The sequence below is a fragment of the Macrotis lagotis genome, chromosome 6 (genome assembly GCF_037893015.1).
Source record: "Macrotis lagotis isolate mMagLag1 chromosome 6, bilby.v1.9.chrom.fasta, whole genome shotgun sequence".
NCBI classification, from domain to species: domain Eukaryota; kingdom Metazoa; phylum Chordata; class Mammalia; order Peramelemorphia; family Peramelidae; genus Macrotis; species Macrotis lagotis.
This window is the reverse complement of record NC_133663.1, coordinates 44,810,075-44,834,094: the sequence shown is the minus strand read 5'-3', so window position 1 is coordinate 44,834,094 and position 24,020 is coordinate 44,810,075. Positions and strand designations below refer to the sequence as shown.

The 24,020-nt window shown below is 38.8% G+C and overlaps 1 protein-coding gene across 4 annotated transcripts in view; it reads left to right on the top strand.

The window, feature by feature from the left end:
- The window catches only part of MED12L (mediator complex subunit 12L), a 581,984-nt gene that overhangs the window by 290,202 nt on the left and 267,762 nt on the right, over positions 1-24,020 (top strand). For all 4 annotated transcript variants that reach the window (XM_074191044.1, XM_074191045.1, XM_074191047.1 and 1 more), the window contains 6 exons: positions 5,342-5,511; positions 7,246-7,356; positions 9,254-9,523; positions 11,500-11,649; positions 14,907-15,006; positions 15,561-15,697. In XM_074191044.1, coding sequence (XP_074047145.1) covers positions 5,342-5,511; positions 7,246-7,356; positions 9,254-9,523; positions 11,500-11,649; positions 14,907-15,006; positions 15,561-15,697 — 938 coding nt within the window. The remainder of the gene's footprint in view (positions 1-5,341; positions 5,512-7,245; positions 7,357-9,253; positions 9,524-11,499; positions 11,650-14,906; positions 15,007-15,560; positions 15,698-24,020) is intronic.

Below are 24,020 nucleotides of genomic sequence, written 5' to 3'. Positions count from 1 at the left end.
TTTTATTATTTCTAAGTATACCAATAGTAAAGGACCGGAACTGAGTTTTACTCTAAAAATACATGTAAATTAGAAAGCAATAAAAGAGTTATCTTTTGATCAGATTCTTTGGTACTTGGCTTAGCTTTTAATCTACTTGATTTTTACCTTTAATTCTATAAAAGAAGGGAGCAGAGTAGGACCAGATGAATCCTTAAGATGTCTCCTTCAGTATCATTCTGTGATGCTGCACTCCAGATTACTAGTCAAATGACCTTTACAGGTGTGTTTATAAATTATCATATGACATCCGTCAGTAAATAATGTCTGTACTCCTTCGGACCTTTTCGTTCATCCAAACATTATTTTAAATACCCCCTCCCCGACTTGGGGACAAAAGAGCAAAATTCAGTATGCTTTATCATATTTTGAGGTGCAACAAATATAAGTTGGAGCTGGCTAGGCCATTATGCAAACCCTTGTTTTATCATGCCAGGCCCTTGTTTATTCTGCAAACTGGTAGCTCATTTGAGAACAGAAGGTCCCTCATTGTCAGTCTGCATATCAGCCCATCCTTGATGGACTCTGTCCAGAGTCCTTAAGGTTGTACATGCATGCACACCTACAAACACCTTTAAAAAAACCTACTTTATTAAGTTCTTGCTTTACCTTGAGATGTCTGAAACCACCTACTTATGGACTTACATGAAAGCATCAGTTATTGATTTTTTAAATGGGTCTATTGATAAGACTCTTAATCTAAGACTTCTAGAAGATGGTATAGTTGACATTTTTCTTCCCTGTTTAAGTGAGTAGGATGATTGAGCTTCTGATTCATTTTTGAATACTTTAAAAATTGATAATGGTGGTAATATAGCTTATGTTGTACTTTCATTGTCAAATAAAAATGACTCATAAAATGTACTGAGGCTTTGACATGCAGCCTTCCCCCCCCCCCCGTCTTTTTCCTTTCCACCTTTGTGACTCTAAACCTCTACCCTGTAAATCGAAAACAATTAAAAATCGATCACACAATATGCCACAACTCTACTTTCCATTGGGTGATTTATGACCATGAACTATAATCATTTACTGTACAAATATATGTTGACTGCATATTAGGGAGAAACCTCCCAAAGTAATCAGCTTGACATATCAAGGTAGAGAAAAAAGATTCAGTGCTAAGATTGATGTGTTGAATGAGTAATTCTTATGCAAGGGACTAAAAATGTGCTCAGAGTGAGGTGGGAAAGATAAAATTGAAGGGAGGACAAAAAGGAAAAAATAGGAAAATGTTATTTAATGAGCAAAGAAAATAATCTTTCTTAGTGGGAAGGTGTAATGTCAGAAAAACTAGTTTATGTGCTAAAGGTATAAATGGTAGTAGGAATAATGAGACAGTGAAGGGGTACTTCTGTGATGGACAAATAAAAAAGCTAATCTTTTAGGGAGGGGGAGAAAACAGTCTCTATTAGTCTTCTTCTAGAGGAAAGTGTTTTAAATTTGAGGCTTTTGCTGAACTTTAAAAGCTTTGGGTGGTACCATTTTCCCTCTCTTTTTACCTGTTACCCATCTCAATCCCTATGGCAGTTAATTAACACTCAGATGATATGACAACTATTTCTTTGACCTCATATGCTGTCTTTTGTGTCTCATTCAGGTAATGGTAAAGTCATACTATTACTTACACATATTATCTGCCTTATTCCTAGAAAGAACCCACATGTAGATTTCATTTTTTAACTCCCAAACCAAAGGCATTAAATACCTGTCAGGCCCTGGAAATTCCTCATACTCAATGGGTGAGTTTTAAAGAGAACTAGATGGCACAGTGGAGAGAGCACAGGGCCTCAAGTTCAAATCCAGCCTCAGATACTTACTGGTTGTGTGACTCTGGGCAAGTCATTTCACCCTATTGGCCTTAGTTGCCTTATCTGTAGAGTGAGCTGCAGAAGGAAATGGCAAACCTCTCCAATATCTCTGGTAAATGGGATCATGAAGACTGAGACATGACAGCAAACATAAAATGGCATACAACTGCTTTCAGTTTGGGGTTTCAGATATTCCTGGTCCGTGGCATAAGTGATACAAATGAATCATTCCCTCTGATTTTTCATGGTGTCACTGAAGAATTGGTCATAATTTTCCTTGAGAAAACCCATCTTTTCACAGTGAACAGTAAGGAAAGAAGGATGAAAAGAATTTTCAATCTCTTTGTGACTCGTCATTGAGTAGCTAATAGGTAGTGAAGTTGGTATTTTCATTCAGCTTTATTTGGAAATTCCTTTAGAATCCTGGAAAAAGCAAGCTGTTCCCAAGGCGGCTGTCTTTATTTTTTTTTAAATGGAGGTCAGGATCCCTTTGTGAGGCAGTTTCCATGTTGTACACCATCCTTTTGGGATTATCTCTTTAAAACTACTTGAAAATGGATCCTTGGATCCTTTTCAAATTGCTTGCTGCCCCTGGATTGAAGTGCTCATAGAACGTTGATAGATCTATGTCTTGTCTCAACTTTCCACTGTGGTTAGACATGGACAGATGTGTGGCAATGTCCTCTGGGACATAGATATTTCATGAGCAAGAATTGTTCATAGATTTTATTTTATTTTTTTATTTATTTTTCAGCATTCATCCATTTGCAAATTTGTAAGTTCCACATTTTTCTACTATCCTCCCTTCCCCCCCTCCCCTTGGTGATGAACAGTAAAAGTTGTCTATGTCTATTTATGTCTAACATATTTGCATAGTAGTCATTTTGTATAAAAGGAATTAGAACTAGGGGGGAAAGAAAGAAAACCATGAGATAGGAAGGAAAAACCAAAGAGAAGTTTTTTTTTTTTTTACAAAGTCTGTTCCTAGATTTTAGAGCTTCAAGGCTCCCTAGAGACCAATCCAGTTCAACCTGGGTTCCATGGTTTCCAATTCAGCACCCTTTCCATTGGTTCTTATCTATCTTTGCTTGATTTCATGCCTACTTCTCTGCAGGTTCATTTTTCCTTCAGCTGAATTTCAATTTTCTTGAGGTTATGGATATTTGTAATGTTTTTCTTTTTCCATTTACTGTGGAAATAAACTTGTACATTGTTTCCCTTGATGGATACAGATTACTTCTTGGCAATGATATCAGCATGATTCTTTCCCCCTTTTTAGCCAGCCCTTTAGATGTGCCCCAAACTCTTTCTCTTTCCAACTTTTGTAGTAGATTGCTCTGCTCTCTCATCTCTATAGTCTATATTCTTTCCCTTATCTATTGATTCTATCCTTGTTACCTTTGAACAAACTCATTTCCATATTCCTTAACAAATATTCACTATACCCAAATTTGCTTCAGTCTTTTATCTTTATCTTTTTTCTCCCCCTCCAGCTAGCCTCCTAGGGGAAGAAAAAAACAACTGGTTTTTTTTTTTTATTCAATTCTACCTCTCTTCTCTCCTTAGGCCCTTCCAATTTTGACTTTGTGGCCATTACTTATCAAAACTTGGCTCAAAATTATCAATTATCTCACCAAATTTTGCCTTTGTCCCATCCCCAAAAGACATTCAACATAATGTTTTTTTGGCAAAGGAAAAATTATATTGAATAAGTTTGAAAAGATGTGCTATCTTTAACATTTGTGGACCTCCCACCTCCAGGAAGTAATGGGGTGGGGATGTCTTTCCATATCTATGTTTTGAAGCCAGGCATGTTTCTTGTAGTTTTGCAGTGTTCACTTCTGATTAGTGTTATAGGAGAAATATCTCCTCTCTGCCTTCATATGGTAGGTAACTGCTGCCAAATATATATTTACCACAATGCAGAATTATAGAAGTAAAAAGTTAGATTATATTACTTTGTTCAAGGGGAAAATGCAAATCTTCATGAGAATTCTGACAAGGCTTATCATCAACAACATTACATCAGAGTGACAGAGAAAGAATTCTTTTACATATTGCGATCTTGTACTTTAAAGATCAAGAGAAGATAGATCCATAATCAATGTCCCCAAAGTTGAACAAACTTAGTTAAATAGATTCAAAGTCCAATATAATTCAGGTTGCAGATTAAACTACATTTATAAGTTTTCACAAACTGTTGAGGTTCCTCTTTCTGGCTTTTTATCTAAGGAAACTCTAAGGTTCTGAGTAAATTTTCACATCTCATGGGGTTTTGGTCAGGTGAACTTAATAGTAACACTAAGTAGTAATTATTAATATTTAGTTAATATTAATATTTAGTTAACCAGAATTTGCAAAGAAGTAGCTCTGAGTCCCAAAAATTCCTCCAACATTAGATTGTTGTTGTTTTTATTACATTTTTGTTATCATTGTATATATTGGTTTCTTGACTACTCATTTTTCTCTACATCAGTTCATTTAAATCTTTCTGTATTCATCATTTCTTACAGCATGGTAATATGCTATTATGTTTGTATAACACAAAATGGTTGGCATCTACTTTGTTTTCAATTTTTTTTCTGTCACAAAAAGCACTACAGCAAATAATTTGTTGTATATGAGGACTTTCTTATAATCAATTACCTTTTTGGGATATAAGCCTAGGAGGGGAACCCTCTGGATCCAAAGGTTTGAATAGTTTAGTTCCTTTATTTGTATAATTACCAATTGCTTTCCAAAATAGTGGTCTAGATTCACAGATCATCCAACAATGCATTAGTGTGCCTATCTTCCCACAAATCTTTCCACTGTGTTTCCCAATTTTCATGGTATCTTGTGAAACTTTAAGTTGGTTTGGAGGTACATTTCTCTTATTATCAGAAATCTGCAGCATTCCCTCATGTAATCGTTATCATTTGCAATTCTTTTGATAAGTGTTTGCACCTATCCTTTGGCTACTTATCTAGTTTTTGGTCATACTTTTATGTATAGACTAAGTTAGAAGTTATTGTGGAATATGACATAAGGCATTGGTCTAAACCTGACCACTTGCCAGTTTCCCCAGAAAGTGTTATCCAGGAGACACAGAGTTTTTGTAGTCTCTCCTTAGTCCTGACTTTGGGTCAAGAGAGGGGAAGACTATGTGGATTACCTGAAGAACGGAAAATGGATTAAACTACTTGTACAGTGTAAGTAAGACAATATGACCATATGTTTTAGAGTTGGAGCATGGCCCTCTAGAAGCATCCAGAAAAAAGAAGCTACAGAGACTCTTCTGTCCAGTTGGTATTTACAGGTTTTATAGTATGATTGGAAAGAAACCCTGGATTTTGGAGTCAAAGGCCTTGGCTTCAAGTTCTAGGCCTTAACACTCGAATACTTTTAATGTCAACATTCTTAAAGGGTGGCTATTTCGCATGCTATGTACTACCCTTTATTTTGCCTAGGAAATTAGTGATGCTCCAAGTTTTCTTTTATTTTATTAATAGAATGGACCCAAATCTCAACAAGATACCTTCGAGAACAATTGGCAAAGATTGCAGATTTTTATCACCTGGCCTCAGCCCCAGGCAATGGCTCCATGGTTATGCCTCAAGATGTGGAACAGGCATTAAAGCAGTGGGAATACAATGAAAAACTGGCATTCTATATGTTCCAGGTAACTTGTCCCCTAGAAACACAAATTTCCCTGTGATAATCCAGGATTAATTAAAATGAGCATAACTATCCTTTTTTTTCTTCTTTTCTTTTTCCTTCTTTCTTACGTTCCTTCCTTCCCCTTGTTACTTTCCTTTTTTCTTATCTTCCTTTTCTTGCTTCCTTCTTTCCCTCATTTTTTCTTATTTTCCTTCCATCCCCCTCCTCTCTTTCTTTTCCCTCTTCCTCTCTCTCTCTCTCCCCTTCTTTTCTTTCATACACACACACACACACACTCATATAAGAATTTTTTATATGTATTCCAAGGAATTCATTTTACCCATGAATTCCTAGACCCAGACCTGTATATATCTCTCTGTCTCTATGTTTTTTGTGCCATAGTCCCAGACCTGAGATTTCATTGATGTGAGGATGGTCAGTGAGGACACTTCCTCCCCCAGGACATACTTTTTTGAACTCGCTCTGACTTAGCTAGTCTTTTTTAGTTTTTGCAAGGAATGGGGTTAAATGACTTGCCCATGGTAATTATTAAGTGTCTGAGGTCGGATTTGAACTCAGGTCCCCCTGACTCCAGAGCTGGTGCTCTATTCTCTGCACCACCTAACTGCCCCTCCGCTAGTCTTAAAGAGCTGCATGTGGACACAAGTTAAGTGATTTGCCCAAGATGACATTGCAGGTGGGCAACAAGGGCAGGAATTAAATCCAAATATTTTTGACTTCAAGGCTAGATCAGCTGTCCATCCACTCTGCCATAATACTCCTTTTCATGTGTATAGTCAACTGTTTCCACTTACATGTTTATTCACTGATTAGCTCTTTTCTGTTCTATAAGAAAAAAAGTGACAATTATTAAAATTCATTTTATTCTAGAGTGGGTCTTGAGAATATTTATTCAGAAACTTATTGATGGTGTTATCACCTTCATTCCCCAGACTGTGGGCTCCCTGAGATTAAGAATTGTTTCATCCGTATTTATATATGTAGGACCCAGCATATTGCTGTCACACAGTAGGCGCTTAATAAGTCCTTGATGGTTGATTCATTAGATTAGACTATTTAGAATTGGTTTCAGCCAGCAGCTATCAAAATATGCCTGGAAACCTTGAGAGTCCTTGAGACCCTTTCAGGGGATGTGTGCTATCAACACTACCTTCATAATAATACTAAGATGTTTTAATTTCTAATAGAGTAAATACCCTCATACAAACAAAAATTCATTGTGGGGGGAACATCCTCTCTAATTTTTAGGAATATAGAAAGAACGTAAGACTAAAAAGTTTGAGAATTAATGCTTTAGACTAAAGCAAAATCACCTGCAGTTTATCATTTTAGCAAATATGATTGCGAAAATTTTGAAGTTAAGTAGAGGCTAAAATCAGTTTATGTTAATGGCCTACTATTAGCATTTCGTTAGATGCCCTCAAGAAACTGACATTTTATTTTTGGTGAAGAAAAGAAACAATAATACCTGTATCTGAAATATGTACACAGATATAAATAAAAACCATTTGTTGACAATAGAAGAGAGCTTCTAGAAACTCAGTGGAAAAGTCAAGAACTTGGGAAGAATAAGGTTGTTATGGATGGGAATGAAGGAAGAAAGGAATCATCAGGGATTACGGGCCAGCGTAGAAGCAGAAAATAATTGCTCTCTTGGTTTTCATGAGTCCAATATAGACTACTTCTGCCTCATACACACACACACACACACATACACATGTTTGTTTTGTTTTAGGAAGGAATGCTTGAACGGCATGAATATTTGACCTGGATCCTGGATGTCCTGGAAAAAATTAGACCAGTGGATGATGACCTCCTCAAACTACTACTACCACTAATGCTGCAGGTGCTGTTTATCATTTAATTCTCTTTGTTTTTTAGGTTTTTGCAAGGCAGTGGGGTTAAGTGGCTTGCCCAAAGCCACACAGCTAGGTAATTATTAAGTATCTGAGGCCGGGTTTGAACTCCTGACTCCGGGGCTGGTGCTCTATCCACATGCCACCTAGCCACCCCTATCATTTAATTCTTGATTAAAAAAAAAAGTCTGATATAAGAGTAAAGCTAAGAAATGGCATGCTGCACACTCCATGATAATGGCAAGTAATAGGATGGGGAAACTTCTCTTTTTCTTCTTCCTTCCTCATCCTTTTCCCTCTAAAGGTCATTGACTGTGGATTCTGAGGACCACTAGGTGGAGACACCTGGCAGGTAGGTAGTGAGGGTGGAGCTCTGAGGAAAGAAGCAGGCTGTATACATAGTTTTATAAAGAGGTGATAATTAAACTCAAGAGAAGCTGAGAATTCATTGAGAAGTTTGTAAACTCCAAAATGTTCATCCATGATTGCTGACTATTGGTGACCCACCTAGAAATGAACCTTGAAAGACAGTTGGTTTCCTGCTCACATAATTTGCTCAAATGTACCAGATAGCCTTTGAAAACCTTGAGTCATCTCCATGTCAGGATGAAACATTAGAGAGTGACATAATGAAGGACAGCCCAATAGAGACTTGGAACAGTTGATTTTCTAAGTAAATAGGACTTCCTAATTTGGCTTCACAAAATCGATTTCATAAGCACAAGATGGGGAGTGAGTAGCTTGGCAGACAGCAGTTTGATTACAAAAAACTTTTGAAAACTGAATGTTTTATTTTTTTCTCCATTTATATTATAAAAAAATCTTAAGTGGTTTAGGATCTTGTATGCTAAGTATGTGGCAACTATGTAATATGCCAACCAAAAAAAAATCTAATGCAATCTTGGGCTGTTATTAGAGGCCCAGCTCCTAGAAAAAGGTGATAGTTGTGCCTTACTCTCTCCTGGTAAAACTATATTAATCATTTAATCAATAAATATTTATTAAGTGTCTACTTTGTTCTAGAATACATAGAGGCAAAAGGTAGTTCCTGCCCTCAAGGAGCTTGCAGTTAAATAAGATCCTATATCCATACTATTAATGTTCTCTGGATGCCTCATTTAAGATACATCTTGATAACTTGGAGAGAGTTTGGCAGAGTGCAACATGACTTTGAAGGGCCTTGAGTCAGTCTCATGTATGAATGTAAGGAATGGGGGTGTGGAGTTTTCCCTTGAGAAAAGAAGAACCTAGCAGAGTCACACAGAGTCTAGCTGTTGCCTTCATTAGATGTGGTCTTTTGGACCCCCAAAGGAAAAGCTAGAAGAAATAGATGAAAGTATAGGCTTGGTAGTGGAAAAAGCTTTCTTTTAAATTATTTAGAAATTGAGTGGGTTACAATGGAGTATAGCATGCTTCTCTTTACTGGAGCTCTTCAGACAAACGACTGGATGGCCATTTGGGGGGATTTGGTTAAGAGGATTCCCCTTCGCCTCATTTTCCCTCTATTTTCCTCATTTTTTCCCCTGAGATGGCTTCTGATGTCTTTTCCAAGGTTGGGAACTTCCAATCTAATACCCCTTGCAGCTCTTCTTATTTCCTATTTTTTCCTATAACACATAATCTAACCTTCTTCCTGGAATTCCTTCCATAACTGCAGATTTCCTTGGGTACCATCTCCAACAGTCATCCAAAGGGAAATTAAGGAGCATTAAATTTAGACCTCTCCTTGTCTTCTTTTAATTTGTTATGTTAATGGTTAGACTATGATTTACTTAGATTTAGGTGATGCAAGGGAGAGTTTTATGGGGGAAAAAGACCAATTTTTCTGAAGCTGAAGACTAAATGGGCATGAAATGACTGACCGCAGTGCTGTGCTTTCTCTTTCAGTATTCAGAGGAGTTTGTTCAGTCGGCTTACTTGTCCCGCCGTCTTGCCTACTTTTGCGCCCGACGCCTGTCTCTCCTGCTGAATGATAGTCCTAACCTCCTTGCTGCCCATTCGCCCCATATGATGATCGGCCCAAATAATCCAGGTCTGTCAGCATCCAGTCCGGCTGCACCTGGACCAGTGATGAGTCCGGTCCAGCTGACCGGTTCAGACTTTCTTTCCTGCCCCCAGCATCGGCCGCTGATATATGGACTTAGTTGCATGCTGCAGGTATGGCTTTAATCTTGTTTTCTATCAAATGATGGCTTTTAAAGGTGCTATTAAAATGCTCGTAGATGTGACAGCTTCTCATATAACATTTCACTTGTAAATTATTGTTTTTAAATGTATTTTCCCCCATGAATATCGATATCAATGGAGACATTTTAATTTATCTTTGTCTTTGGTTACCAAGATGACTGACTGCCTTAGGTCTGGGGACTTCCACTTTGGGATACTGGGAAGCAATGTGTGGGATTTGGGTTAATCACTTAACCTCATAAGGTACCATACATTTCTCTAAGCTTCTGATCCATGTCTGAAGAGGATTTCCCCAATGGTTAAGCCAGGAACCAAAGAAATAAAAAGTAAAAAATTCATACACACAATACTCTTAACCATTGTAACTTGTTGGAAATTTTAGTTATCCTTAATCTTTATACCTTATCAAAAATCCCAGCTGGCTGTCTTTCCATACCTGAATTATTCCCTGAAGGATGTTCCTTCAAGGGCAGACTTGTTGACATTGTGATAAGAAAATTGGTTTACTCTTAGTAATTGACTTTTTTGATTTGTATCAAGAAGTCATGGAAAGATTCAATAGCTCTCTTCCCCAAATCATCTTTGACACCATTTTGTATAGCATCAACAAGATGGCAACTTTGCTTTATTTCCATACTTAGTACTGGACACGGTGTCCAGTGAATAGAAGACATTTAATAAATGCTTACATGGTTGATTGGATAATTGCCTGGATGGTATCAGGATTTTGTCATATCATGATATTTCCTTCCCCATCCAAACTCATTTGCCATTGGATTCTAATGGATTGAATGGTTTTTTTCTTTATCAGAGGTTTGTGAATTAGTAATGGTCAGAATATATATTTTTACTGTGGAAGGACCTATAATAGAACAATTTGTATTTTGTGAAATGGGGAAAGGAAGGTGGGACACTGGTTTTGTGAAGAGTTTAATATTTACTCCCATCTATTTCTATGTGGATGTTTCAAACGTGAGTGAAATTTCTCATCAGAATTGCTATTTGTTATCATTTAATGCAGTGGAGAGAGTGAAGGGTCTACTCATAGGAAGAATTCTTCCTCTGAGATTAAATCTGGCCTGAGGCATTTACTCATTTTGTGGGACCCTGGGCAAGTCACTTAATAGTGTTTGCCTCAGTTTCCTTATCTGTCATATGAGCTGGAGAAGGAAATGTCAAAACCACTCCACTGTCTTTGCCAAGAAAACTCCAAATGGTGTTGCAAAGGCTCACACAACTGAAAAGTGGCTGAAGAATAGCAGTCATTTAATTCAGACTTGAATTATTTTCCCTCAGTTTTTTTGCAACCCCCTCCTCCCCAAATCCAAAACACTAGAATTCAACTCTGTGTACTATAGTTATAAATGATTTGGATTTCATAATTTCTCCTTTGCTAGCTCTTTTTATACCATTCTTCAAATTCAATTACTTTTTTGTAAGATGTTATGATATTTTTTAATGTTCAAAGAAATTATCTAAAAATACTGTCATTGGAAGATCACATTAAAGTTAGATGCAGAGAAAACCTACTTATTTTAAGATGCTGTTTTAGATTTGATGATGCAAGAAAATGAAACATTTTAATTAAATTTCTAATTTGAAAAAACAAATGACTAATCAGAGGCATCTTTATTTTCACAAAGATGAATTTTCTGCTCAGCTTTAGGAAAAAGATGATGGTTCATATCAGAGATATGTCTTTGGGACTTGGGTGTTAGGTTGAGAAATGTGGGACCTCAGGCTGATTTGTTCAGGCAGCTCACAACTTCCTGCTGGCGTCCCTTCCTTTTTTGTGTGTGAAATGTGAATTTTCTTATCCTTGTCTTGGATTGGGTGCTATGGTGTGGAGGGGGGCCAGATATTCAGCCACTATCATGACTAGTGTCATGGCCACTATTTCCCAGTTTCCCTCTATAACCGAATTTCTCCCCTCTGTTTATTTCCAGACTGTAACGCTTTGTTGTCCAAGTGCCTTGGTGTGGAATTATTCCACAAATGAAAATAAGAGCGTTAACCCGGGCTCTCCACTGGATTTACTTCAAGTTGCTCCCTCCAGTTTACCTATGCCCGGTGGGAATTCAGCATTTAATCAACAGGTAGGTTGCACGTGGAAAATTCTTAATTTTTGGAATATTAATTCACAGTAGATGTGGCAAAGGATGGATTGTTGGGCTTGGATGTTAGGAAGACCTGAGTTCAAATGTGACCTTAGGTATCCAGTAGCTGTCAGTGTGATCCTGGGCAAGTCACTTCCCTGCATTGATGTGAGGATCAAATGAGAATGTATTTGTAAATGCCTTGCAAGCCTCAAGGCCCGACTTCAATACTAGTTAGAATTATCTGGTTTTTTTTGGGGGGGGTTGTAAGGCAGATGGGGTTAAGTGGTTTGCCAAAGCCACACAACTAGGTAATTATTAAGCATCTGAGGTCGGATTTGAACCCAGGTACTCCTGACAACAATGCTGGTGCTTTATCCACTGTGCCACCTAGCTGCCCCCTAGAATTATCTTTCTTGAAGAGACTTTGGTCAGAGTCAAGAGTACTTTTTAGTTTTTATTTAGCTATAACTGTGATGGCTAAAGATAACATCATTGAGAAGCCAAAATATTTACAGGTTATCATCTTTTCATACTTATAAAATAAACATTGCCTTACGTTTATGATTGATGAAGCATTTATTAGGATCTGTCATATATTGGCCACTCTAGGTGCTGGTGATAGAAAGACAAAAATGAAATTATCACTGGTTTCAAGTTGATTACACTGTATTGGGAGGTGTCGTGTGTGTGTGTGTGTGTGTAAAATGAGCACACAGTAATGTACACTAGTGGTGGGAAGAGGAGAAGGGATCAGGAGTGTCTTCATGTGGAAGGTGAAGCTTTGGCTGAGTCTTGAAGGAAGTGATAGATTCTTTAAGGCGGAAGTGGGGTGAGGGGGTGCATTCCAGGAATAGGGGATGGCCAGGACCCAGAAACAGAAGGTGGAGTGCTGTGTGCAATAAACCTAAGTTTGATTGGAGAGTCAAGTATGGGAAGGGGAGTAATGTAGGATGAGGCTGGAAGGAGCTGTTGAGGCCAGGTTGTGAAAGTGCTTGAAAGCCAAAGAGTGGCAAAGAAGAGGCCCTGGAGGTTGAAAAAGGCTGGGTGAGAAATATATGTTAGAATAATCACTGAAAAAGAGTAAAAACCCACATGTACAAAAATATTCAGATCAGCTCTTTTTTGTGGTGGCACAGAATTGAAATTTGAGGGGATGCCCATCAAGTGGGGAATGACTGAACAAATTGTGGTGTATGAATGTGATGGAACACTGTTCTATAAGAATTCATGAGGGATGGGATTCATGAACCAACGTGGAGTAAAATGAGCAGAGCCCGAAGAACATTGTACACACTACCAATAACATGGGGTGATGATCAAGAATCAAAGACACTTCTGGAATTCTTGTGAGGGGAAAATGCCACCCATATTGGGGAAGGAACTGTGGAGTCTAAATGCAGACTAAAACTTAACTATCTTCAGTTTTTAAACGTTGTTTTATGAATTGTCTTTTTCTTTCTAATTTTTTTTCCTGTTTGGATTTGATGCTTTTTTCACACCATGATTAATAGGAATCTATGTTTAGCACAATTGCACACATAGAGCCTATATTAGATTGCTTTCTGTTGGGGAGGTAGGAGGGAAGAGAGAGAGAGAGAAATGTAAAGCTCAAAATCTTGCAAAAAAATGAATTGTGAATACTACTGTTACATGTTGTTAGAAAGACAAATAAAAATATTATTTTCAAAATGAAAATAAAACTAAAAAAGCCTTTAAAAAAGAATAAACATTTTTGACAGCTTTGGGAGGGAGAGAGGCGGGGGAAACAAAAAAGGAGGTTGTTGGAAGAGTGAAAGAGAAAAATAATGAGAGCAAAACAATGGGGGTAACTAGGTATGTAAAGAGAAGAGCATTGATTGGAGGGGATGTTTGGGAGTAAGGACAAGCGGTCGGTTGGATATGAAGGGTGAAAGATAGTGAGGAGTGGAAGATGAGGAAGCTTCAAACCTGATTCCAGGTATTATACCTGACAGTGTTCTCTGATGCAACATCTTGTAAAATTGAGAAGGCTAGCAGGAATGGTCAAGGGAATAACTTTTATAAAATCAAAGACATTTCTTTGTTGAAGTATGAATACCAGCATCTTGATAAGTGGTCTTTTCTGCCAGGGGAATTAGGACCTAATCTCCTTTTAGAATCCTAATACATTTATAATAGAGAAAGCTTATTATTATTATTATTATTATTATTATTATTATTATTATTATTAGGTTGATTCTAATAATTAGAAATCATCTGGCACTTTCTCCCCTGTCTTCAGTATGTAAACATCATGGATTTCCTAGAAACTGGACAGGCCTGTACCCTCTTGAGAGGGTCAGGGCTTGCCAACTACTAGCTGACCTCAATTGTTTCTCATAGTAAGAGTGATCAAGAGGAGAGGAAGCTATGTGGGTCTATAGAAGGGGAAAAGGCCCTACCCTGGAAGACCACTTTCCTGGTTCTGTCAGGAAGATCACCATTTGTGGTCCATGATATAGTGACCCTGTGCTTCTGGGTCACTGGGGGCCAGATACCTTGGCTCTACCTGCCAAGAAGGGGCAGATCTGTCCCATGAGAGTTGGTTTTGTCATGGAGTTAACAGTTCAAGTCCCCGTCCCCGTCCTCATCCCTTGAAGGCTCTCGCCACTCGAGTTGTGCCTTCTCATTCTTGTTTCCCCCACTGGGAAATATAATGGAACTTGTCTGTGTATGTTAAGGATGCGGATGAATGGACCCTACCACGCAGTCTAGAGTAGAAGCAGGGGCAGACCTGTGATTATTTCCATGGCAGCATTTGAGTGTATTAGGTGTGATGGCTGAGTAATTATTATTTTGTTTTAGTGAATGCCAGATTATTAGAATTAAAAGATTATGCAGTTTGAATTGCAGGATTGTGACTAATTTCCTTCAGTTGGGGACATTCTGAAGTTGGTTCCCACCCCCCCCCCCCCATAGAAGAGCAACTCAGAAGATCTGTTGTAGAACCCTCACTGTGGTCTCTATCCTTGAAATTTTTATTCATCCAGTATTTCCAAATTGACATTTATTATTATCAAAATTGATAGTAGGATAGTTCAGTGCAGCTTGTAAACTCCCTCCCCCCCTCCCCTTAGACCCATCCTTGAGCAGTGGGCTGCTGTTTCCTGTTGTGGAGTGTGCACTCCCCATAGAATGCCTTCCTGGGGGGCAGGGGGGGCAGGGGAGCTTGACGTGATGGAGATTGGAATAGTGACTTTGAGAGCTGAAGCTAATTAGAGGCAATCATCTTTCAGGTTCGGGCAAAGATCTATGAGGTGGAACAGCAGATAAAGCGTCGGGGCCGTGCCGTGGAGGTTCGGTGGTCTTTTGACAAGTGCCAAGAATCAACAGCAGGTATTTCAAAGCAAAGAGGAAGAGACAGTTGGGGCTCTTGGGCTCCAGGGCATGACTTTGATTCTTAAAAATAATTTTCAAATAAAGAAGAGTCTTTGCATGGATGGTAGCCAGAGCCCTAATCCAGAGTTCTAGAATCCAGAGATCATTGTCAGCACTTGGCAGGAAACTTTTATCAAGGGCCTATTAATCCATAAACATTTATTAAGTGCTGACTAGCTGCCAGGCACTATACTAAGCACCCACTGTATACATTGAAAGGCAAAAGACTGTCCCTGCCTGTGAGGAGTTCACAGTCTTTTACTGGAAGAAGTCAGAAAAAATAGATTAAATGAAGCCTGGCAGCTTCTTCCCCAGATGAACACAGTGATATTATTTGGTTTATGTTTGAATACATGTATCATGCAGTTGTCCACATGTAGGCTCTCCTTTTTTGGCAGGGGTTGAACTTCCTGAGGATGGGCTTCATTTACTAACCACCTCTCTGAGTGATCTTTGTAATGTGTGGACTGATTTTGCCCTTGTCACTGAGTGCTTCATTCTTCTTCCTTTAGGGGTTACCATCAGCCGGGTCTTGCATACCCTCGAAGTCTTAGATCGCCATTGTTTTGACAGATCTGATTCCAGTAATTCAATGGAGACCCTCTATCACAAAATTTTCTGGGCCACCCAGAACAAGGATAACCAAGAGGTAATTACTGTTTTCTATCATTTTACCATCTATTTTGCTTCCTTTTCATTCAGTATTTGGGTTGATGAAAACAGCTGTGAAGTAGGAAAGAAGTGGGAAGAGCATTGATTTGGGAATCAGTAAACATGAGTTTCAGATACTGCTTCAGAAATTTATCACCTGAGGGACCTTGGATATTTCTCTCAAATAAAGGAGCTGTGGCTTTTGAAGACCCTTTGAAGACCCTTTTGTCTCTTAAGTCTAGGATCATGTGATGTTTCTGTGCTGTGAATGATAATAGACTAAATGAATCACAATATTAATATAAAATTTAGCTCTATCATGTTAGATTTCCCCATCTTCATTCCATCATTCTGTGCCTTGTTTAATGATGAGATTTAATCAAATTATTAGTTTTCTTTAAGGAATGAAATTATTTCAGAACTTAGAACAGAGGGAGATGAAAGAATAATTGTAATAAAAGTCCTTTGAAGCATCCAAGGACCAACCTAAGCTGGAGTGACTCATTACCAGAAGACTAGTCACCAGGGAATGACTTTTTTCAGCCATAGCAAATCAAGATCATCCTATGATGATGAGGCGTTGTGTTCCATGCTGCCGATGGGAAGTTAGCAATTGAATGACATCATAGATCCTCCAGAAGACATGAAAATTATATGCATTGTTAAAAACAAGCATGGTTCCTCACTTCCCATCCCACTATGCACTGTGTGTCCCAGGAAATTATTAATCCTGTTAATGAATAATAGTTATTATTTATATAATGCTTTAAGTTTGCAAAGCCCTTTCTGTCAATCTTTGTGGGGAGTTTGTTGTTATTTCTCTTTGAAAAGGACTAAAATGACATCAATATACTGGTGTCCGGGAATGTCCAGCAGTGACTGAGCAGATCAGTGTGAACAAAGGCACAAACAATCCAGCTGAACTTTTGGAGCGGAGGTGTCTCCAAATTTGCACATGTCACTTTTCTTTTGAGCTAATGCAATTCTGTTTTGCTCATAGAGCACTGGGCCTTTTTGATGCAGACCCATCCTGTTGGACTTTACTGTGCCAGTGCCTACAGACAATTCCAGACTTTTTTACTGAGACCTTGAGAGTGTCCTTTCATTGCATATCCTTAATCACAATTCTGATTCGAGGTCATCTTTTTCTTTGTTCTTGGTTCACCATCAATGAGGTTCAAGTGAGATTATGTGTATAAAGTGTTTTTCAGACTTCAAAATGTGATTATTATGATTATCATCATCAGTATAATCAATATAGTTGATTTCTAAATTGTCATTATCTAGTATCTTCTCAGATGTAGTTTTGTCTTTGCACTTGTCTTGATTCTAGACTATCTTAGAAATAATGAATGTAAAAATTGGGTCTTTAGCATTTCCAACAAAAAATCTTTTATAAAGTCCCTACAAGGTGTATGGCGCTGTGCTAAGTAGGGGGGATAAAATGGTTAAAGAAAAAAGACAACTTAGCGCTGATCTTATAAGCTACAAGGACCTCAAGAGGAATCCCAGCTTCTTGATCTCTCTTTTGGGTGTAGTAAGCATCTTCTGTCATTAGCCATTGCAAGCAAGAGAAATTTATTCATTTATTTTTAATTTAACATAATTTTATTTTCAATTACATGCAAATATAGTTTTCAGCATTCATCCCCCTGTAAGCTTTTGAGTTCCACATTTCTCAGCCTGTCTCCCTTCCCTCCTCCCTCCCCATGACAGTGAATAATAATAATAATAATAATAATAATTAATACATGTCCAATCATGTTTAATATATTTCATATTAGTCATGTTGTGAAAGAAGAATCAGAATTAAAGGGAAAAATATGAAATAAGGAAAAAGAAACCTAAAAGAAGTTTTAAAAAGTAAAAATCCTGTTTGTTGGTCTGCAGTCAGGCTCCATAGTTTCTCCTCTGGATGGGGGTGACATTTTCCATCACAGGTCTTTTAGGACTGATCGCTGAACGCTGAGAGAGTGAAGTTCATCCTAGTTGATTGTCTCCCAATGTTGCTGTTCACAGTGTCCTCCTGCTCTTTTCATTCAGCTTCAGTTTATGGAAGTCTTTCCAGACTTTCTGAAGTCTGCCCACTCTTGGTTTCTTACACAACAATAGGTCTTCATCACCTTCATGTATCATCATTTGTTCAGCCATTCCCTAATTGATGGGCACCCCCTCAATTTCCAATTCTTTGCCTCTTCAAAAGGAGTTGCTCTAATATTTTTGTACCTGTGTGTTTTTTGCAAGAGAATTTTTTTTATCTTTTCTCTCTTATTTCTATAGAACTGACATAGTTCTGTGTTCAGGGGGAGGAATGGGAATGAGATCCTGGACAATATTTAGATTGTGGACTAGCATAAGAAGAAAACAAACTCAATCTTCCCCTTCCTAGAAGGTATAGTTGAGCCCTAGAATTGCTAAGGTGCAGTCTAGAAGGAAAAGAGGGGAGCTGGGTTGTCTGTGATCGCTGGATGACAACCAGAAGGTGTCTGGGGCACATTCTGTCTCCTCTTTCATCACTGAGGGCAATAGCAGAAAGTCATTTTATTCCCTGAGTCCATCAAAATCAACTCCTTCAGAATCATCCTGCCTAGATACCTTTATAATGAACTTGCCAGGAGATTTAGCAGACCAATTCCAGTCGAATTAGAGCGGGAAGCGGACCTTGCTGGAATCAGAATTAAAAAGGAATGTGGACAAACCTTTGTGAGAAAATGCTGAATGTGGGATGGGAAATGGAATGAGGAGCCTGAGATCTTCTCGCAGGACCCCAGGGCAGTTGCCGAACCTTGCCTCAGTTTCCTCATTTGTACAATAAGCAAGTTGAGGCAGATAAGCCCGAAAACTGTGATCCCATGAAATCAAATTGGTGGACATCCCTCCGGCCCTGGAAATCTCTCCCCTCTGTTCAGTTTGGAGATGGGCCGCTAGATGGCAGCTCATTCCTAGAATTGTGATTTGTGAACTGATGGATTCTGTTTTTAAATCTGGGGCTAAGTCCATTTTTTTTTTTTCCAGAATCAGTCAGAATAGCATACTTTTCGAAAATGATGGAAAACAGCAGGATCTTCCTTTGACTTAACACATTAAACAGCTTCCCCAAATAATGTTGGATGGGTAAAATATTAGCAAGCAAGAAACTTTTTTTAAAGCAAATGTGTTGTTGGAAACCATAGCTGGTTTGAAAAAGAAAGCCCCCTCTTCCATCCAATAGCTCTCCAGTGACCTTCCTCATGTTCTTTCCCTATTTCTCCCAGCATTTCTACACCTTAAATCACTTGTCAGTCCCTTCCATGAAAAGAGCACAGTTTATAATGCATTCATAGGTACCAGTATACTACAATGTTGTTAAAATGATGTTTTATGCATGATGGATATAAATCCACTTTGTCTAATATTTAAAACCATCATTCCTACCGGTGGCTGCCACTGAACAGTTTGATTTAATGAAAGAAAGGATAATTGAACGCTGATAGGTCTTTCCACAATCCATACTCCCCGTTAAATGATTAATAATAATAACGAGGCATCGCCCTCTGATTGAATGGATACATGAGGACAAAAGAAGGTTGGCATAATTGCTTTTCATCAGATGTTAATGATAGATCCTTTTCTTGGCTATTATGTTGATAATGAATGTTTTTTCTGTTCTGCTGAGAATTCTTCTACTGATAACAAAGTAGGAGATGTGAGTTTCTTGTCCTGGTTCTGCCTCTGACATGAGGTCAAGCATGCCACTTAACCAGTCTGTCCTCAGTTTCCTCATCTGTCAAATGGGGATTAATGGTGTTGCTTCCCTCAGAAAGCTTGACTAAGCTTTTGGAAAAGTAGGAAGCACTCTAGAACTTCCTATTTATAAGACCTTTCAGAAGCACCTTTTGTTATTTTTTTAACTAAATTTTTATTTAAACAATTCTTTGTTCAGTTACTGTATTTTTTCCTCTCTTTATCTTCTCTCACCTACTGGGGGGGGGGGAGAAAGAACACTCCATTCTTTGTTAAGAGGGTGTTATGTAAATTTTATACTTAGAATTCAGTAACATCTTTCTTACTTCCCTAAAATGCACTTCCCTTTTTTTAGTTTCAGAATGAGGTCCAGGCATAAATCCTATAACAGGAAGAGGAAAAAAAAAAAAGCAAATTGATGTTGTTTCAAAAGTTCTGAAACCTTCCAGTGACCGGGGTGGTGTCTCCCCACCCCTCCAGGTGGGCCATTGCCCTTAATATCCAGCCATTTGGTTTCCTAAGTCACAGAGGATGGATTCTAATCCTCTCCTCCTAGCTCCAGGCTTAAGGTTCTCTCTTAGCCATTAGCTAAAAATACTTTGGAAAGCATTGTGCTCTCTATATCAATTGATTTTTGTTTCTAATATTTTTTTATCACTTACAAATTACATTTCACACATTTGAAAACATTCTAAGAACGTATCCGTTGGTCCGCCAAACCTGCAAAGTGGGGTCCATAACATACAAAAAGCACCAAGGACCCCAGCCCTTTACAAAATACAAGGAATACTATGGCCTGGAAATCTTGCTTTTCTCCCTGGTCGTTATTCATTCCCATCCGAGACCCAGACCTGGGCGGGTCGGGTGTGGGGGGTCCATCCTCAAACTTGTGTGCGATGTGATCACAGGGGTATGACCGCTACCCCTCGGGCCAGCTTTTGCAGATTTGAGGACAAGCACATTCTTTTCCTTCTCCTTTCTCCTCTTCCCTTTTTGTTATATAATCACATAATTATTTTAAAAATAGTAGTAGGTGTAAAAAGTAGTTGGAAAAACCTGAAAACTTTTCTTGGAAGCATCCTTAAATTAAATACTCTTAGAGCCCAAAATGGCCACAGGGATCTTTTCTCCATTCATTGTACAACAGGTGAGTGAGTGTGGGAGGTGGGATTCCAGGTCAAGTCTCCAGCTCCACAATTACACTCCTGAAGAAATGTCACACAATAACTTGCCTTCTTAAGTCTCTTTCCACACTGCGTGTACTCTGTGTAACTTTAGGGATGAGCCATGGACTTTTTAGAGTATTTTACCCCAGTGATGTGTCAAGAACCTTAAATAGCAATGACTCTGCTCTCAAATCACTATGTAACCACTTATTGCTGTATTTGTTCTTAATTAATACTTCCAAACTTCTCACCCTTCCAAGGCAGGAGATGACAGTGACCTTGACAAATATCAGGTCATAGTAATGCACATATTCTATGGAAACTCTTTCTCTTTTATGGAAATTCTTTCTTTTGCCACAAAGGTGGCAAAAATGCAGTGGGTTTACAGTGGTAACTTTGGAGGCCTTCCTAAAGCTGGGCCTCTGTCTGCTGGAGATTGCTTATTTTAATAATAATGATGAAGAAATTAAAATTTCTAGTAGTTATATTTGTCTTAGCTATGTTTCTAGTTGTGCTAAGAGCTTTATAACTATAATTATTTGATCCTTACAGTAATCCTAGGAGGAGGGTGATATTGTGAACCCATTTTACAGAAGAGGAAACTGAGGCAGACAGAAGTTAAGTGACTTGTTCAAGGTCTCACAGAGGTCTAATCTAAACTCCGATCTTCCTGTCTGAAGACCTAGTGCTCTCTCTTAACTAGAAGCAAGCAGGCCTTTGTTAGTATTGAGACCAAGAACTTTGGCTTGGTTCTCCTTAACACCCCTTTCTCTACCCCCTTTTTTCCTTCTCCTCCCCAAAAAAGAAAATCTGATAATTCAGTGAGATAAAAAAGAATTCTGGAAGATAATTAATAACATCAAAATAAAATAAGATAATGTCATGGGAATGATTCTGGATTCTCCCCCATTGATAACGGTGCCCGAGATCTGACTGGCTCCAGCAAGTTGGAAGATTTTGCCCTCAGCCCAGTCCCCAGGGCACTGCTGATCTGTTTACAGAGGCCAGCTCAGCATATGGAGGGTTGGTTTGGGAATGTGCAATTAAACTTTCAATTCCAGTCCTGTTCCTGGCTACCTGTGAGACTTTGCACAGATTACTTCATCTCTCTGGGCCTCTGTGTTCTCAACTCTAAAGGAAGGTCTTGGGTCTCTGCCTGATTCGATGATGGAAGCCTTAGAGGGGTGCTAGTGCTGGTGGAGGGATCATCCACTCTGATAAAATCCCAACTCTTTGGAAGGTCCTATGTTATCTTTTCAATTATGTTCAACCTTATGTGTTTGCCTGGTTATTTCATGAGATGTAGGGATTCCAAGAATCTGCTGCTGAAGAGACAGTTTGAAATGCACAATTTAACCACGTCAAATTCTGGCTTTAGGACTTTGGCTTTATAATAGGACACAATCAAAGCTTTGTTAAATGCATATAGTATTATCTGGGTTTTTCTGCAAATAGGTGCTTTTATCTGATATCTCTTTGGTGGCTACAGAACCACATACTTTAAGCATTTTGATGCCACCTAAACCAACCTGTGTGTTGGATTCTATTTCATGTTATCCCAACCAATGCTCATCATACTTTCTCCTGAAGACAATCCAGTAAAGGGAAACACATTGTCTCTTGAAGTAATCCATTACTCATTTCATTTTCAGATAACTCTACCTGTGCATATATATTTAATTTAGTGTCTCCTTGTGCTAATTAGGAAGTCTAATATGGGGAAATCTGATGTTTTGTTCTGGGATTCACATAGGTTTATTGGCTGCTGACAACAGCTGAGAGATTTCCAATTCTGATCATTGATATGGCCTTCAACTTGAGATCATTCTGCTGAGATCTAGTTAACAGCAATGAGGAGCACATCTTTGAGTGAACTGGAAAATAAGGCAACTTTTTTTTTTGAATTTTTTCCTTTCTGAAGGGATGTGGGGTGTTCATCAGGAGATAGACAGAGCCCAAGACAGATCAACACCTGGTAACATCCAGGACTAGAGACTAGGCCTGGGATGCTCCCAACCCCTTTTGTTCCAAAGTATCCTAAGGAATCTTGGATGGAGGAAGGGGAGATAGTACCACATCCTTCAGAGGCAGCCTGCATGGGAGGGCAATGAGCTTTTTGGAGTCCCTAGGGAGGCCAGCTGAGGCACGTGAGGCAAGGGACACAGAGGTCTAGAAAGAAACTATTTTGGGCAGATTTGGATGACTTTTTGGACAGCTTCTGTTTCTACTTCTCTGTTTCTGCTGTCTTGGGAAGTAAACATGCTCCTTAGTCTTATAAAATAGTTGGGAGGAGTGGGCTGGAGCCGGCACACCTCCCAAGAGCAGCTGCATCTGTGTTTCCTCTATTCCCCAGGCCTCTTTAGAAGCACTCCAGAAAAAAGCCCCAAACCAAACTCAGAGAAGTCTGGGACATCCATACACCAGACCCTAAACACAATGAGATCTACTCCTAGCACAGAGACAGGTGACACCTCTACCCCTGGGTCACCCTTCCTCGCCAGCCAAGTGCCCAGCCCACCTGGGGCCCAACTGCCACAGGGAGGACCCTCTGTTGGTATTTTTATTCACATACCCTTTCTCTGAAGAGACCTGATTGGGGGTAGTCACTGGCCCAGCCTAGTGGATCCCCATCTTATTTGATTCAATTTATTTCTTTCTTTGGAAACAGTCAGGGTTAAGTGACTTGCACAGGATCACACAGCTAATAAGTCTCTGAGGCCAGATTTAAATTCAGGTCCTTCAAGGGACTCTTTTTCACTTCCTTTTTTTTTTGACACCTTTTTTTTTTTTTACTGGTAAACAAAGGAAAGTGGTTAAGCAAGATCAGCTGATAAAGTGACATCAGACAACTCATCACTAGCATTGATCTCGTGCTCTGAAGTGATTGGCAGCTTTGCCTCCTTTTCTGCACAGCAGTCTTGTGAAATGGTTGCTTCTGTTTACCCTGTTTTACAGATGAGGAAACTGAGGCTGAGAGAAGTTAAAATCATGTAACTAGAAAGTGCAGGATATGACCTCAAGTCTAGACTCTATCCATCAGGTCACTTAGCTACCAGTATATGTATTGTTCTCTACCCATAGTCTCCCGATAGGAAGGTGATAGATTCCATCATCTTCTCCAATTTGTTTATAATATAACCTTTCCTTTCTGGATAACAAGCTCCTTTGGTATAGGGGTGAACTGCTAATTATGATGTCCTCTGTGGTGGCCCTTGGTCAATATTGTCCCTTGCAAAAGTTAATCTTTCCAAGAAAGCCTATTGAATTTTGGAGGGGACTAAGTTATAACTCTTGGGGAGTTTTTCCAGGTCAAGCCTCAGTTTGCTTCTTTTTATCATCTCTGTATCACACTAAATTTTGTTCTCTGGGGTCTAACAGAAGAAATCTGGTTCATCCTCTGTGTGACAGCTCTTTACCACTCATTTGAGATTT